Below are 11,266 nucleotides of genomic sequence, written 5' to 3' on the forward strand. Positions count from 1 at the left end.
ACCTGTGATTTACAACAAAGAGGTACAACAACAATTGTCATACAAAAAAAGTTAAAAAAACAAAAACAAAAAACAAAACAAAAAACAACTTTGCACAAGCCAGAAGAGTCCAAAGTCCATTCATTGTAAGTCCTTTTAGACTTCAGATAAAATGTACTTCTTTTAAAATACCGAAAATCTTTTCTTTTCACATCATTGATTCAACAATAAATCGATGAAAGCAGGTTTGGAGCCAGACCATCTAGATTTGTGGATGTGGAATTTACCAAGAATGATCAGCAGCTGAACTGTATTATTATAATTATATACAACTATAATTATATAGATTATATAACCCACTGAACACTAGCCTAAATATAACATCACATCAAATACATCAATCTGTACACTAGTCCCCATTTTCAGATTTATAAAGTTTTGTATATCTAACCAAATACATTTGAATGAGCGCGGTAGAAAAAACAAATTAAATATTGTTTACCATATGATTTGCAATAAAACAGACGAATAGTTCAACCGGACCTCGATGGGTTAATCAGCTACAATTTCACGCCTGCGCAGTGCGGTGAACTGAAGTGCTTCCTGCTTGCTGTATCGCGGTGCTGTCACTGTGAATGTAGCAAGCGGTGAAGGTTAAAGTAGTAGACGTGCAACTCTGAGACGTGCGTCCTGTCCAGAAAGTTACATTGTATGTCCGAAGAGGACTTGTGATACTTTCTGTCCGTAAAGTGGGATGCAAACAGTGGGGAAACTCATGAAGGTTTTCGTGACGAGGCGCATCCCGCAGGAGGGAATGAAGATCCTGTCAGCAGCTGGAGTGTATGAACTGAACTGTTACTTTACATTGACAAGGCAGCATAGCATATATCAGCAGACTGAGTGGCTGGACTTCTACCTGGCTGACTAACTATCCTTTCATTTCAGCTTGGCACATTTATTTATGATACTGTAGTAGTGAGTAACCTAAATCCACTTAAATGCCTGATTGATGATATCTCATGCATATGGTCCCTCTCTGTCTCCATGGAAACAGGTGTGAGGTGTGTCTGTGGGACTCAGATGAACCTGTACCCAGAGCAGAGCTGCTCAAAGGTGTGCAGGGGGCTCACGGTCTCCTGTGTCTGCTGTCAGACAAGATCGATGTGGAGGTCCTGGATGCTGCAGGTACTCATCATGGTCCTCTCATGGCAGGGCAGGGTTAGAACTGGGCCATTGTGCAGATCAATAAGACAATTGATACATTTACTTTATTACATCAAGATAATCAGCTCACCATCAAAACTGCTGTCCAGGGAGTCTTGGGTTCATATATGGCTACAACTAATGATATGAATGATATGAAACAGAGAAAAGCAACAAATCCACACATTTGAGAGGCTGGACTCTGATATTTTTGGCATTTGTGCTTGATAAATTGACTTAGATCGAATATTTCTATTAATTTGATTTAATTAATTGATCAATCCACTAATTGTTTTAGCTTTAAAACATATCAAACAGTAGTAATATTCTGCACAGTCTGTTCACAATCACATGAGCTAGTGTCTGGATTTCAGTTTTTCAGCTGATCTGTTTCTGATCTCAGGGCCAAACCTGAAAGTAATCAGCACCTTGTCTGTGGGATTTGACCACATGGCTATGGATGAAATTAAAAAACGGTAGGTAACATTAAAAAAAACTGACAAAACTGGCTTTATACTGTTATGAGGAAGATCTACATGGTTTCTAAGTTATATTGCTGTTTGTTTTCAGTGGTATACGTGTGGGATACACTCCAGATGTCCTGACTGACGCCACAGCAGAACTGACTGTGGCTCTGCTGCTGGCTACAGCTCGCAGGTTACCTGAAGGAGTGGAGGAGGTCAAGAAGTGAGTCCTACCAAGTTACATATTTACACTAAACAGTGTCTACTGTGGTTGTGATGGTCTTTCTGTTACCTTTTAACCAAAAGTGCAAGTAATTGCCTTAATGTCGTCACACCGTCACCTCTTTGTCTTGTTTTCTGTCTCTCAGTGGTGGCTGGAGCTCCTGGAAGCCACTCTGGCTGTGTGGTTATGGCCTCTCTGGCAGCACAGTGGGAGTCATTGGACTGGGACGCATTGGTAAGCCTCGCTGTTATTATTGCTTCATTTACTTTGGCGCTGCACCTTCAGTACCCTTAGGGTATGATATCGTGTGACTAGATCCTGCAGCCAAATCCTGTGTTATATATCTAACAAGCAAGGTGTGATGTTCATTTTTCTGTTTTAAGAGTTGCTCGCAGGTTAACAAGACAGTAACTGGTGCTGTCTGTGTTCAGGTATGGCCATTGCTCGCAGACTCATGCCGTTTGGAGTGAAGAGGCTGTTATATTCTGGGAGAACAGCCAAGGCAGGCGCTGCTGAGCTAAATGGAGAGTTTGGTAAGAAAAAGGAGAGAAACTTGCGCAGTGAAAGGAGAATGATTAAAAGCAGAGTGTGGTATAGAGGACTGGACAGAAGAAAATCAAATACTATGAACCTATCTAATGAAAATAAGTGGTTTTGGTTAGTCAGTTTGGTTATTTTATTTGTTCTCTTTATAGGCAGGTTATTATGTTTTACAGGCTTGTAAAACCAACTGCTATATTAAATCTTTCATTCCTCCTGTTGTTTGACTACCAAATGCTCTGTAGCTCTTAGAATTGTCATTGTTGGTAGATGTTTTATCTGATGTTTTTTTTTTCCTTTTGTGTGTTGTATATTTTATTATCATTTTGTTCATTTGTATGTGTTGTGTGTACACTAGCTGCTCCAAACCACAATTTGTTTGGAGCAGCTAGTGGGATTAATAAAATTGTCTGTATTGTAATATATTTCCTCCCTTCCTCTCCTCTGTTTCGTACAGTTCCTCTGGACACACTCGTGACTGAGAGCGACTTCATTGTTGTTTCCTGCTCTCTGACACCAGAAACTCAGGGAATGTGTGACAAGGCCTTCTTCAGCAAGATGAAAAACACCGCTGTCTTCGTCAACTCGAGCAGGTAAATTCCAAAGCACCGCCCACAGCGCCCACTCTGGGAAAAGCACTGATTTGGAAATTCACTTTGTACCGATGCACTTCGGCAGCTGTCATGTAACTTCAACAATCATATATGTTTACTGTTAAAGTACAAGAGGATGAAGATGTGGTGGTTTGTTTCTTATAGGGGGGCTGTGGTGAACCAGGAGGACCTGTATGAGGCTTTGAAGAGCGGCCAGATAGCTGCAGCTGGATTGGATGTCACAACACCTGAGCCACTCCCAACAAACCACCCCCTTCTTACACTCAAAAACTGTGGTGAGTAGACAGGATTTTTATATATAAAATGCAGATTTTTATATAAAATTTTGCCTTGCTTTTCTCTTTAATGCTATTTTCTGTCCTCTCTTACCTCGTGCAGTGGTGTTGCCTCACATCGGCAGTGCCACCTACTCCACAAGAGGCATCATGGCTGCCTTGACGGCCCGAAACCTGCTGGGTGGTTTACAGGGAACCGACATGCCCAGTGAACTCACCTTCTAGAGCCTGAAACCGAGCTGCTGTGCCTTCAGCCTGCTCTGATGCTACCTGGATATCAGATGGTCTCAAATGTGAAATCAAAGTGGTGAAGGGATAAAAACATACTGGACTGCAATCAAAACTAAGAATACTAATATAATTCAGACAAGCTCAGATAACGTTTACATCATGTCATTTAAACTTGATGTTTTCATAGATATTAATTGCACTCTGAGTATACAGCTTGCATTTGTGAGGAAGGAAATGTTCTTATGTAATTTCAAGTTCTTAAAAAAGAAGCTAACAGCACTCCTTAAAATGATTAACCTTAACATGAAACACGCCATACTTTCTCAGCCTTATGTGGAAGGTTGCAGTTAAATTGCATTGAATTCATTTGTTGCATTTAAAATGACTCCTATAAAACAGAATCAGTGGTTTGGTATCTCTGTCTTTATAAAAGTAATTCTTGCCAGAAAGATTAGCGTAACACTTTTTAGTCTGCACTTTATACAAATGGTAACACTCAGCACTCCAGTTTTGTATAAAATGGAATAAAATTCATGATTTATTTTAAATGCAAACCTCTTTGTGTGTTTTAGAAATTGCTCACACTCTTGAAAAAAATGGACATAAATGAAACAACATGAAGTGCATCATTTATTCTCATCAGTCTTCAAGAAGCAGTGATATAAACCAAGTTATCCTCTGGGAGTATTTTCAGTGCATTTACTTCTATTTAATTTCATGGGAAAAAAACATAACAGCATGGTTGAGAATAAAAAAATCATTAAATAACTTAAGATATACATCCGAAATTGACTGTTGAATTTGCTTTCGACATAAAATAAAGAACTGATTGAAGAAGTGTTTGTGGTAATACATAATTAAGTTTCCACTGTTCATTTTTTCAAATATCTGTCTCCAGCCAGGTAAACGACTCTTATCAGATCAGAGCAGAGTGTCTGGGAACGATTGATCATCTTTCCAGTTTAGGCAGGTGGAGTTCTTAGAGTGCTTGTACAGGTGGGAGGACTGGCTGAAGCGTTTGCCACACTTTGGACAAGGATAAGGTTTTTCTCCTGTGTGGACACGAATATGTTTCTTACAGTCCGTCAGGTTCATGAATGTCTTGCAGCAGATTTTGCAGGCGTATTTTTTCTCCCCTTCCACCAGCAGCACGTGGTCCTCGGCAGCCGCTTTCTTGCACTTGGACAGAACATCCTCCGAGGCTCTGGTTAGAGGCGGCCGATCGTCTCCTGCTGATCCAGAGGAGGATGAAGGATCTGTGCCCACTTCTGATCCAGGCGGCACTTTGGGGGCGATGCGACGGAAGGTCGTCCCCCCTGATCCACCACATCCTCTGCTTTTCCCAGCCCGTCCGGGTTGAATGAGGGAGGCTTCCAGACTGAGTCCCGGTCTGATGCCACTGAGGAACCCTGGTAAAGAGTTCTGGGCAGGCTGGAGGATGAGTGTGTCACTAAAACCAGGGCTTTGAGTCGGGAGAAGCTGCTGCAAAGGGACAGATGTTACTGGAAAAACAAGAGAGGAGGAAGAGTCAGAGGACGCGTTTGCTTCTTCTGAGTTTCGACACAGTTCGCCTGCATCTCCAACAGCTGCAGTAGCGTCACTGGCAGCGGCGGCAGCGGCAGTAGCAGCGGCGGTGAGGCTAACAAGACTATCTTCTTCCTCCAGAGCTCCCATTACACTCTCATGACTGGGATTTAGGAAGCAGGAAAAGGCCAGTTCTGACAGGCTGTCAAGTCCATCACCATCTATTGACTCCTCACCCACATCCCCAGCTGCTGAGCACAGCTGTGATTGTAAAGTGCTAACATCACCCTCTGCTGCACTTTTCTCACCATTCAGCTGTGTATCCAAATGTTCAGAGGAGACCAGTGGTGGGGATGGAGGAGGATTGTTAGTCAAAGTGGTTAAATCTGGAGAGTAGGAGCAGGGATTTTCCTTTTTCACCTCAATCATTGCCATCTTCTGCTCCTCTCCCTCTTCTTCTCCTTCATCTCCCACCTTCACTTTCACCACGGTGTCTCCATCTGTATCCGCACCCTTCTCCCAGGCACCCGCACCTCCTGTGCTGCTGTCCGACTGGCTCGGCAGCTGGATCTCCTCTGATTCTCCCTTGGTTGCTTCGTATTTCTCCTCCACCTCCTCCTCCTGCTCGCCTCGGCTCTCCCAGAGGTCTCCTGCAGTCTTCAAGCAGTCCGGGGACAGCAGCTCCTCTCCACCCTCCTCTGCGCCGACAGTGCTTCTGGTCACAGTAGGCGAACACTCCTTGTAGTTTTCTCCAGGCTGCCTGCAGGACCTCTTCTTCCTGCTACTGAGCTGGTCCTCATGTGACTTTCTTTTGTGCCTCGAAGATGGTGCTGAACCCTGCTCACCATTACTAACTCTCGGCCTCACCCCCTCGTCTTCAACCCCACCAGACTGGCTCACCTCCACTCCCGCTCCCTCCTCATCGAGGTCCTCCTCTATAGCAGATGTGACCTGCTGAAGCAACGCTGACCTCTGCTGCTGCTGCTGCTGCTGCTGCTGCACTGACTTCCAGCCTTTAGGCGGCGAGGCTGGAAAGTTTTTTCTGGACAGGTGGAGCTTGCAGGCCTTGACCACAGTGTTGAGGTGGAGGTGCGAGGCAGCCAACAGTACATCCATCACATTGGAGGCCCCCAGGGACAAGGTGGAGGTGTAAATCATGTCTAGCAGGGTGGAGAAAGCCTCGGGGGTCACCACCTCTGGATCGAGCTCCATCACACTGGGGCACCCACCTCCACCTTTATCAGCTGCTGGTCCTCCAACTTCATCACCACTGTCATTGGAGCTTAGCAGAGCCCTGAAGTGAGAGCTGCATGCTGCCAGGATGGAGCGGTGAGCCTGGAAGCTCTGGCCTCCAACCAGCACCACACAATCACACAGCTGAGCATGGAGGCGCTGGTGGTTGAGCTGCTGGAAGATGTGCTGGAAGTGACCTGGGAAGTCCATAGTAGCCTGTGCGTGAAGAGAAATGGAAGGACTGTTTTATTTTTTTATCTTACATTTATCATTATCCAGTATGCGCGGTGCTACTGGCAACATAACACAACGAAGGTCATTATTATCAAAAACAGTCCAGCTGCTCAGGAACAGCGATGTAAAACACGTCTCGTTATCCACATGTCATCTGCTGAAAACCGGACTCTGACATTTCATATGAGCCTCCCTCCAGTGAATCATTGTCTGCAGCTTACAGACAGATGGTCTGGAGTATGGGCGGGCCTGCTCCAACAATAACACAGAAGGATGCGACGCGCTCTTAGGCTTTGTCTCCACAAACAGCCGCGCAGCTCTTTCTCTTCTACTGCCGCAACATCACGATAGTATCCGAAATAGTATCTATTTTCGTTATTATTAATTTCACTGATTCAGAGAACTCACAATCAGCCCGGTTCAGCATCCACTGTCGCCGCCTCCATCTCTTCTAGTCGCATCCCGCAGAATAAAACAGCACCGCCCCCTGGTGGCGGTCCTGCGCCACTCGGCTTAATGTGGCTCATTTTAAGTCTCTTTTAGTAATTCACGCTGTATTGTTTTCAACACAATTTATCATTCTTGATTAAAATCAAACATTTAGTTAAACTGCACTTTTTGTTGTAGCTTCACTGTCAGTGAAATTATTGTATTTTATCATTTAAGGTAAGTCTCATTTAGAAATGTCACTGAGAACACAATGTAAATATTATTCAATTATGTTTAAAAAAATACAAATGAGAAAGGTCTGTTTGAAGCTTATACAATATTTGTAAAATTCTGTTTCATCGGAAATGGTGCTGCTGCTTTATTACACTAATATCACGTGTTACAGATGTTGCATACATTTAAAAAAAGTATGATTGTGATATTTCCAGTACATCCCCCAAATGCTAGAGTTGCATTCAGACATGAGAATCACTGGAGGAAATATCAGCTCATAACATAGAAAAGGGATATAAGGCTATAAACTATTGTTTTTTCTGAGATATTGAAATATTTATACACACAAATAAGCACTATGGCTTAAAACATTAAAAGGTACAAAGAATCTCAACTAATAGTGCTTTGGCAGACACATATTAAGATATATTTAGATTAAAACACAGTGGTAGTTTCATTTTTAAGACAAATACAGTAATTTGTCTGTTAAAGAGAAGAGCTTTAGATGGAAGCAATAGAATATTCCCTCTTCCTTTCTCCTTCTCTAATTTTAAAATATTAAAATATATACTTTTCAAAACTTGTCAAAAATATTTGCCTTATCGTCTACAGTTTTGGAGCATTGTTGTGAAATTTCCGATGCTGTTTGAAAATTTCTATTCCCTGCAGACAAGACTGAACAGACCTGCCACAAATCAGTTAAAAACTTTTCACCCAACAAATTTGGGGCATCCTGGTCGCCTGCTGGATAAAACACACAACACATAACCGCAGCACACGCTTTTATTCCCACTGCGGCTCTTTGTTGTATGATCCTCTCTCTAACCTGTATTTCCTGCCTCTCGTTGTACTTTCAACTGTCAAATAAAGGCAAGAATGCCAAAAAATCTTTAGAACAAAAGCAAACAAACAAATTCAACATTTATTTCTTTTATTGCACGACACAGAGGGCATGCACACGATCACACTTTGTATATAACAATGATCACAATATGTTTAACAAAAAAGGGCAGATTTAATGTTCACAGCAGGGAACAGAACTAACAGTGAAAACAGAGATGGACAGACGCGGGTCTTCGTCCACAGCGTGTGTTGAAGTGGCTCCAGCTGTCTGCTGATGATGGTCCGTACTGTCTCTGATGGAGTAAACTCTCAGTGGATGAAGGAAAGACGACGCCAGCTGCTCCCCTCATATACTGTCCAGCTTCTTCAGCACATATGGAGCTGCAAATATGGAAAAACACAGATGATTCATTTCTGTTACAACCATGAGCAGAGATTTAGCAGCACAGTCTATCACAGCTTACTATGTTCTCTTACTGTGGTTTATTTTATGTTTGTTTTATTGTTTTTATTTTTATAGTCATTTTTTGTTGTTGCTCGCTCTGTGCATTGTATGTTTCTGTGTTGCATATTTAAATTAGTACCTGATAATGCAGCACATGTTGTATTATTTAGTACATGTTATTATTTAATTACATCAATATGGACGATATGCACAAAATCAAATATCATGATATTTTTGGCCTAATACCTCGATATTGATATTGCAACAATATTGTAGGGATGACTATGGGTGCTTTAAGAAAATGTTTACACAATGAGATGTTTGATAACTAATCATCAGTAATGTGGATTTAATGACTAAGTGGGCAAAAGCAAATAATCGAGCAGCTAGAACAGTCTGGTAAGTTCAGAAAATGACTGTATCTTCTGTATATCTTTACTGTAAAGCAGCCTTTAGAACCAGGAAAAGACAACACTTAGGCCTATGCCATATCACAATATCCATAATATAAAACGATATCTAGTCTCATATCATGATATCGATATATTGCCCAGCCCTAAATCAATATTTTCCATTTTAATGCTTTGCATGGTGTGTGTTGTATGTAGAATACATATACCTTTATTATATCTTTACTAATATTAATATTCAATTTTAATACTCTGCAGGCTTTTAAACTACAGTATGTTGGTAGATTATAATTTTAAACAGACAGGTTCACAGTTTTTCATGTCGTTTTAAAACAACAGTCAGGAGCCCAAATGAACATAGATTTCATTCCTCCTGTTCAAACTGACCATCAGAAGATCCTTCATAAAGCACTTATAATGTAAGTGATGGGGGACAAAATCCACAAGCCTCCTTCTGTGCAAAAATATATTTAAAAGTTTATCTGAAGCTTATATGAAGCTTAAGTCGTCCACATGAGTCAAATCAAGTAGATATCTTTCGATGTTAAAGTCTGTGTAGTACCAAAGTCCCTCTTTTTCTTACTGTGCTTCCACCGCAGCTCAGCAGGGAAACACAAAGAGGGAATTTGATGCTCAACAGACTGTAAATGTGGCAGATATCCACTTGATATGACTGACTCAGACTGCTGAAGCCTCATATAAGCTTCAGATGAACTTTTAAATGCATTTTTTTACAAAATGACTGTGGACACACTGTGGATTTTGGCCTCCATCACTTACACTGAAAGCACATTTGAAGGGATTCTTTTAAGAGCCAGTATGAACAGGAGGAATGATTACACTGAGGAAAACCTCTTTCAGTGTTCACATGGACACCTGACTGTTATTTTAAGATAGAATTGATAAATTGTGAATCTATTCTTTAACGTTATTTTCTTTTTTTAGGGTGTCACATGTAACACATGCCCAGGTTCAACCTTTTGCATAACTCTGGTGCATTTACAGCCATGTTTATTGATGTTTATTGTGCCTGATATTAACCTAAAAATAAAATAGACTTATGTGCAAGAGTGACCTTTATGATGTTTAATTTTGTATTGGATCAAGGCTAATATAGCTTTTCTCTTTGTTATGTTTCTTCCACACACTTGAATACACCTGTTAATTATTACATGAACACTTCTGCCATTATAATCACAGAGGAGACTAATTAATGTCTCAGTGTAAAGCTAAGAAGCGACAGTATTATTAGATAAACGTCAATGTCATCTGTGTGTACTTACTGGCTCTGAGCAGAGCGACGTAAATGAGAAAGTTTCGTAAAGAAGAAATGACGTCTTGCCGCATTTTCTTCTTCATCTCCTCTGGGTCCATCTTAGGCCCAAGTCCTTCCAGTTTGAACATGATTGCGGTGGTTTTACTGGGTGTTTTTCTGCGATCTGCCTTTAGTGGTGAAGATCCACCGTCTCACAAGCATGGATATAATAATCTAACCCGGAAACACGTAGCGGAAGTAGTTAGGATGAAAGACGGCGGGCACGGAGGGACAAACCGTACGAAGGTGCCAGAAGGGCAAAAAATAAATAAATAAAAATTTTGAATAAATTTTATTATGACACCCAAATTACATTAGTTAAAAACAACAGTTTGTGAAAATAGTTATATATTTTGTTAATTATGACATGTATGCACATAATGTATTATGTTAGCTTATGTATTTATTTCTATTTATTTATTTCAGTCAGTTTCTGGTTGTGTCCCTGGTATGATCAGTTTAGTTTGTACATATCTTGTATGTGTATGCTGTTCTGTTTATAAACAGATGAACAAACTCATATCTGACAGGTAGAAAAACTGTAATGTCCGGGAAACAAACTATAGATGCTTCAATTCCTGAAAAATAAAAATGAAAGTTGGTTTTGGATAAACCCACTAGGAAGCCTTGCTTTTGGGTTCTCACTTCTGTTTGTACTATAATATGCACCATATCCATTTTACACCCTTTATGAGACAGATGGGACCTGCTTTCAAACCCCTCTCATTTATGTTCGTTGATTTTGTGATTTAGCTGTGCATATTCCCAGACTAATTTGCAATTTATTAAATACCACAAACCAGATGACACAACATGAATATGGAGCCCTGGAGCAGTTGGTATTCATTAGTTGTAGATCGTTAAATTGTAAATCACCTTTATTATTATTATTATTATTATTATTATTATTATTATTATTATTATTATATGGATTTTGGGGTTATTGACAGTTTTCTAAGATATTATAAAACACAGAATAATAAAACCATTATAAGAAGAAAGTCATCAGTAAATATGGATCTCTATTCTCAGAAGAGGCGTTCAATGTATGATTTAAATAAAATAACTGA

General features: G+C 40.7%; 3 protein-coding genes across 5 annotated transcripts; 1 reads left to right on the plus strand and 2 right to left on the minus strand.

The window, feature by feature from the left end:
- The first annotated feature begins 546 nt into the window (after positions 1–546).
- Positions 547–4,090, plus strand: grhpra (glyoxylate reductase/hydroxypyruvate reductase a). Its single transcript, XM_042417972.1, has 9 exons — positions 547–819; positions 1,034–1,164; positions 1,586–1,658; positions 1,753–1,869; positions 2,015–2,103; positions 2,301–2,402; positions 2,867–3,002; positions 3,168–3,298; positions 3,402–4,090. The coding sequence occupies exons 1-9, from the start codon at positions 734–736 to the stop codon at positions 3,521–3,523; spliced, it is 987 nt and encodes a 328-aa protein (XP_042273906.1). The 5' UTR covers positions 547–733; the 3' UTR covers positions 3,524–4,090.
- Positions 4,091–4,445: 355 nt separating this feature from the next.
- LOC121901270 (zinc finger and BTB domain-containing protein 5-like) lies at positions 4,446–6,996 on the minus strand. Of its 3 annotated transcripts, none has more exons than XM_042417966.1 (2): positions 6,929–6,996; positions 4,446–6,502 (listed from the first exon to the last, which is right to left on the minus strand). In XM_042417966.1, the coding sequence occupies exon 2, from the start codon at positions 6,494–6,496 to the stop codon at positions 4,451–4,453; it is 2,046 nt and encodes a 681-aa protein (XP_042273900.1). In that variant the 5' UTR covers positions 6,497–6,502; positions 6,929–6,996; the 3' UTR covers positions 4,446–4,450. The 3 variants fall into 3 exon arrangements, with proteins under 3 accessions (XP_042273900.1, XP_042273902.1, XP_042273901.1); XM_042417968.1 differs by lacking the exon at positions 6,929–6,996 and adding an exon at positions 6,742–6,907; XM_042417967.1 differs by lacking the exon at positions 6,929–6,996 and adding an exon at positions 6,697–6,907.
- Positions 6,997–8,097: 1,101 nt separating this feature from the next.
- On the minus strand, positions 8,098–10,385 carry tomm5 (translocase of outer mitochondrial membrane 5 homolog (yeast)). The gene is made up of 2 exons (XM_042419243.1): positions 10,165–10,385; positions 8,098–8,407 (listed from the first exon to the last, which is right to left on the minus strand). Exons 1-2 carry the CDS (start codon positions 10,283–10,285, stop codon positions 8,373–8,375), a joined length of 156 nt encoding a protein of 51 aa, XP_042275177.1. The 5' UTR covers positions 10,286–10,385; the 3' UTR covers positions 8,098–8,372.
- Positions 10,386–11,266: the final 881 nt, after the last annotated feature.

Source organism: Thunnus maccoyii, chromosome 8 (genome assembly GCF_910596095.1).
Source record: "Thunnus maccoyii chromosome 8, fThuMac1.1, whole genome shotgun sequence".
Classification (NCBI taxonomy): Eukaryota; Metazoa; Chordata; class Actinopteri; order Scombriformes; family Scombridae; genus Thunnus; species Thunnus maccoyii.

Bases quoted from the DNA above. Each gene is read 5' to 3' on its own strand.
- grhpra (XM_042417972.1), top strand. From the start codon at position 734: ATGCAAACAGTGGGGAAACTCATGAAGGTTTTCGTGACGAGGCGCATC. The intron at 1,870-2,014 runs GTGAGTCCTACC...TCTGTCTCTCAG, and splicing joins GGAGTGGAGGAGGTCAAGAA to TGGTGGCTGGAGCTCCTGGA. The intron at 3,299-3,401 runs GTGAGTAGACAG...TACCTCGTGCAG, and splicing joins TCTTACACTCAAAAACTGTG to TGGTGTTGCCTCACATCGGC.
- LOC121901270 (XM_042417966.1), bottom strand. From the start codon at position 6,496: ATGGACTTCCCAGGTCACTTCCAGCACATCTTCCAGCAGCTCAACCAC.
- tomm5 (XM_042419243.1), bottom strand. From the start codon at position 10,285: ATGTTCAAACTGGAAGGACTTGGGCCTAAGATGGACCCAGAGGAGATG. The intron at 8,408-10,164 runs GTAAGTACACAC...CCATATTTGCAG, and splicing joins CGTCGCTCTGCTCAGAGCCA to CTCCATATGTGCTGAAGAAG.